This window comes from Poecilia latipinna, unplaced genomic scaffold, assembly GCF_001443285.1.
Source record: "Poecilia latipinna isolate Pla-1442-1.1 unplaced genomic scaffold, P_latipinna-1.0 Scaffold150, whole genome shotgun sequence".
Taxonomy (NCBI): Eukaryota; Metazoa; Chordata; class Actinopteri; order Cyprinodontiformes; family Poeciliidae; genus Poecilia; species Poecilia latipinna.
This window is the reverse complement of record NW_015112766.1, coordinates 189,061-193,630: the sequence shown is the minus strand read 5'-3', so window position 1 is coordinate 193,630 and position 4,570 is coordinate 189,061. Positions and strand designations below refer to the sequence as shown.

The 4,570-nt window shown below is 39.7% G+C and overlaps 1 protein-coding gene across 1 annotated transcript in view; it reads right to left on the bottom strand.

Moving 5' to 3' along the window:
• Positions 1 to 3,043: 3,043 nt before the first annotated feature.
• LOC106945552 (uncharacterized) overlaps positions 3,044 to 4,570 on the bottom strand; it is a 21,542-nt gene continuing 20,015 nt past the window's right edge. Inside the window, exons 9-10 of the mRNA XM_015029298.1 lie at positions 3,696 to 3,870; positions 3,044 to 3,480 (exon numbers count right to left, since the gene is read on the bottom strand). Coding sequence (XP_014884784.1) covers positions 3,338 to 3,480; positions 3,696 to 3,870 — 318 coding nt within the window. The 3' untranslated portion in view covers positions 3,044 to 3,337. The remainder of the gene's footprint in view (positions 3,481 to 3,695; positions 3,871 to 4,570) is intronic.

The following is a 4,570-nucleotide window of genomic DNA, read 5'->3' as shown; positions in this document are numbered from 1 at the left end:
ATCAGTTCATTCCTTTGTGTTTCAATCCAAAATTATTTTCTGTTTGTTCATTTTATTAGTTTATTTTTTTGTCCTGGACTTCTTTTCCTTTGCTTTAGCACTGCACTTTTAAAGAAAAAAGTACAGTGCAGTAAAACTACTTATTAGTACTCAAGTAAATTAACATTGACACCATAATTAGTAGCCTGTACTTGTTTACAAGCGTAACGTGAAATATTGTCATTAGTCATCATCTAACATTACTAATGCAACAGCATTACTCCACTCACTCGGTTAGTTTGGGGATAAAAACTGTGCAAAGGTGTTTGCCTTTGCCGCCATGATTTTAACACATCCTTCGCCGCGGCACAGGTGTAAAACTGGCATAAAACTGCCCCCTGATGCCCAAGTACCCCCCAAAGCCCACTCATGCTGTCGGGCCTGCCTTTGTTCAGTTCTTGATTCTTGCATTATGCTGTTTGCATGTGTTCTCTTTGTGCCATAAGTGTTTTGCTTGATCATGAAGCATTTTTACTTTACCTCTGCATCAGGGCTTCCCCCAACAATATACCAACCAAAAGATCTCCTCACAGTCTTTTTATTTTGCCTTGTTTGAAATAAAAAAAAATCAAACATTGTGCTTTTGTATTTTTTAGAGTGAGACTATGTTACTGCAAGGAAATATTTTCTCACTTCTAAAGGCAGCAAACAAATATGGAGGAAGTTGTTCTTACTGGAAACTGGGTGTGTATGGTGCTATTGTGTTTCATGACAGACACCACAGGTATGTGTTCCTCTGCTGATGTTGACCTGTGAAACCAGTTGATCAAGCTGTCAGGGATTATTTTGCAGAAGGAAAGATGAAGCTGAAAATGCATCTGCACACAACAAAGTTTAAGTTTGTTTTCTGGAAATGTATTTTGTTCTTGTTTTGAATGAGCATCTTCATCCAAATCTTGATGCAACACATTTTTAGTACACAGGTTAGTTTTTGTTTATAACTTTAGAGTTTTTAAGCAAACTGTTGCTCCCCATTTGTCAATTTATTAGACTAGAGTATTTACATCTTAGCTGTTTTTTTTACCAGTTCAGAAACTTTTATGGAAAACATGGCTGAAGTATAAATACTACTATTTACAGTGCTGCTTGAAAGTTTGTGAACTAGTTGAGTAGTTTAGATTTTTCTTTATTTTTACCATGCTTTTCTTATTTTCTCATCACCAGTTTTTGTATGTGAAATGTCAGGTTTATGTTCATCAATTCCATTCATTTGTTTTGAGGAAAATGTGGGAGTTGAAAGTAAACTAAATGAAAAACGGAATCAGAGCATCTGCAAAAGTAAATGAACCACAGCTGCACTGATGAAGACAATCAGGTAAAAGGCTCAGGTGAAGCACATGTTAGTGCTTGAGTAATCAATTAAAGACCAATCAAATGAGACGTCCTTGGGAAAAGTTTGGAGGTGCACTGGTTAAAAGGGAGAGGAAACCAAACAAACCACTGTTGTGTCAAGGCATAAAGACCAGGTCAACAATGCCGAGAGGAAGAGAGACATCTGAGGACGTCGGGAAGAAGGTGGTGACAACCCATCAGACTGGGGAAAGCTATAAGACCATCTCCAAAAGATTCCAGCTTCATCCATCCACTGTAAGACAAATCATTTACAAATGGAGGGCACTAGGCATCACTACAACTCTGCCCAGATGTGGACGGCCGTCAAAACTTTCACAAAGAAGCACCAGAAAAATAATAATGCAGGTAAAGGCCAACCCATGCATCACCATTCATGGGAGAGTTGTGAGAAGGAAGCCTCTGCTCTCAAGAAAGAACAAAGCTGCACGTTTAAAGTTTGCCAGAGAACACTTGGACAAACCAGAGGCTTTCTGGAAGTCCATTCTCTGGACGGATGAGTCCAAAATTGAATTATTTGGCCACAATCACAGGCGCCATGTTTGGAGAAAAGTAAACACTGAATTTAAAGAGAAGAACCTCCTCCCAACAGTGAAGCACGGTGGTGGAAATGTGAAAGTCTGGGCCTGCTTTTCTGCCTCTGGACCTGGACGACTCCATATTATCCAGGGAACCATCAATTCCCAGGGCTATCAACAAATTCTTGATCAGAATCTCTTGCCATCAGTCAGGGAGTTGAAGCTGGGACGGAAATGGATTATGCAACAAGACAATGACCCAAAGCATTCCAGCAAAAGTACCAAAGATTTGGCTTAAGAGAAAGAAGATTTGCACTCTGGATTGGCCCAGTCAAAGTCCAGACCTCAATCCCATAGAAATGCTGTGGCAAGATCTGAAACGGGCAGTACATGCCAGATGTCCCTCCAACCTCTCTCAACTGGCAAAGTTCTGCAAGGAGGAGTGGACAAAAATCCCAAACAGCAGATGTGAGACACTTGTTTGTGGTTACAGAAGACGTTTAGTTGAAGTAATGGCTGCAAAAGGAGGTGCCACAAGGTACTAACTGTGCAAAGTCCTCTAAAACACATGCCAGAGATACTCAGTAGGGTGAAGATCTAAACTCTGGTGTGAAAATTATGTCTCATGCTTCCTAACCCAATTCTGGCATTGTCATCTTGGAATATGGCCAAGAAAAACGTCAATTTATTGAATGTCCTGGTCATTCAGTATATTCAGGGAGTCACTTGAGCTCATTTTTTGGGCTCATGGACCTGAACCTGATCAACTGCAGCAACTCCAAACTGCACCCAGGCTGCTACAGTAGACACAGTAGACTCTGATGTGGCATCATGTGCCCATCACTCTGGAAGAGGGTAAATCTGGACTAATCAGATCACATGACCTCTTTCCATTATTCTAGAGTGCAATTTTTATGGTATCTCAAAAATATAGCCTTTTTCTCCAGCTAGCTCCACTGTTCAGTCACAGTCTTTGAGTTCCTTTCACACAGTGTGGAAATGTTTACTTCCACTATTATAGTCCTGAGTTGTACTGTTATTTGATTTGATTTCACCAAACATTAAGTGATCCAACCACATTTCTTCCTCACAGACCATGGATCCCCACTTTCCTTCCAGTCATTAATAATAGGTGAGACAGTTCATAACACAAATGTATTGGTGTGTCAGCTCACAAACAACTTAAAACATATAGAAAGATGATAATGTATTTTTAAGAATGAAACTAGTTAATAATTGCCTTAAGAAATGGCTCAGCAATTGTACCAAAAATCTCAGAACTTTGAGAAAATTTTAATTGTATCAGCACATTTTTATGTTGCATTAATTTATTGAAGAAGCTTGGAGTTTTGCATGGTCCAGAGTAAATAATAATAAATCAGAGCACCAAAGCTGCAAAGAAGCTTAGGTTAAAAAGTATCAGATCTGGTTTAGTCAGTCTCGGAGGTTGGCAGGGGTTGGTATTTAGATCTGGCTCTTCTTGATCGGTAGACGACCGCTCCACAGGTGAGCAGGCAGCCGACAATGAAGACCAGGTTCAGGCCCAAACTCAGGCCAGGGCCAGATGCTGAAATTGATAAAACAGAAGAATGTATGATAAATCACATTAAAACAGAATTATTTTTACACAAAATCATAAGCACCCTCTGCAGGTCAATTAAGGTGCACACTTTCTTACCACATTAATTTTTTGTACAGAAAATTACTGACATCTGATTAAATAAGAATGAAAAAAAATCACTGAATAACCTGAAGTAACACTGAGGATTACAACACCTGCATGCCCACCTTTAGTGTCAGAGGTCTTAGCAAGCTGCAGTGGTCCCTGGGAAATGGAGTGGCTGTTAGTTTGAGAAGGCGCTTCCCTTTTCCTGCGACTGTTCCATGAGTTGGTGCATCCCTGAGAACACCGAGTGCCAGGAACGCCGCTCTCACACAGGAGAACTGAGCAGGTGATGTAGACCTGCAGAGACGGGGAGAAGAAATGTGATTACTTTTCAATGAAGAATGCAAGTGTATTTAAAATAAATTAATTAAATTAGCATCAAATAAAATGCATTAATTGATATAGCTCATGAGAAAGTTGATAATAATGAAAAGATAAAACGAATGGGTCCTAAAGGGGAATTATCAAATAAGCCATGGATTGAGTAACATGATAAAAAATTATGACACTGATAAAAGGTTTGTTTGTGGGAAAAGAAGTTAAACTATGAGTATGTTGTAGCCATGCAGAAGTGCCAAACCTTTAGTTTTACTGCTGTAGGTTTGAGCTGCTGGGGGACCAACTCTCGAATCTGAGGGTGCGTTTGCATTCGTATTGTTGTCAGAACCTTGATATTTTTCTTACTTAAGGGGACATGAATGCAAATGGGGACACTTTATTGGCACTGTCTTTTGCTAATGATTTTTGTTTGATTTATTTTTATTTGCTTCTAAGAGACAGTTTTCCTCCCGACCACACTAAGGGACAAGGGTGTAGAGAAAATGGAAGGATGGCTGGATGGAGAAGAGGCAGTTTTAGCTTTTTGATTTCCATGTTGGCCACTGTGCATAACAGTGATTTTTTTTTTACTGCTCATCTACATCACCTAGTGGCTGGTGCATAAACTGCAGAGGCAACGTTCTGCGTGAATTGATTTAACTGCTGAAGCCATTGGTTT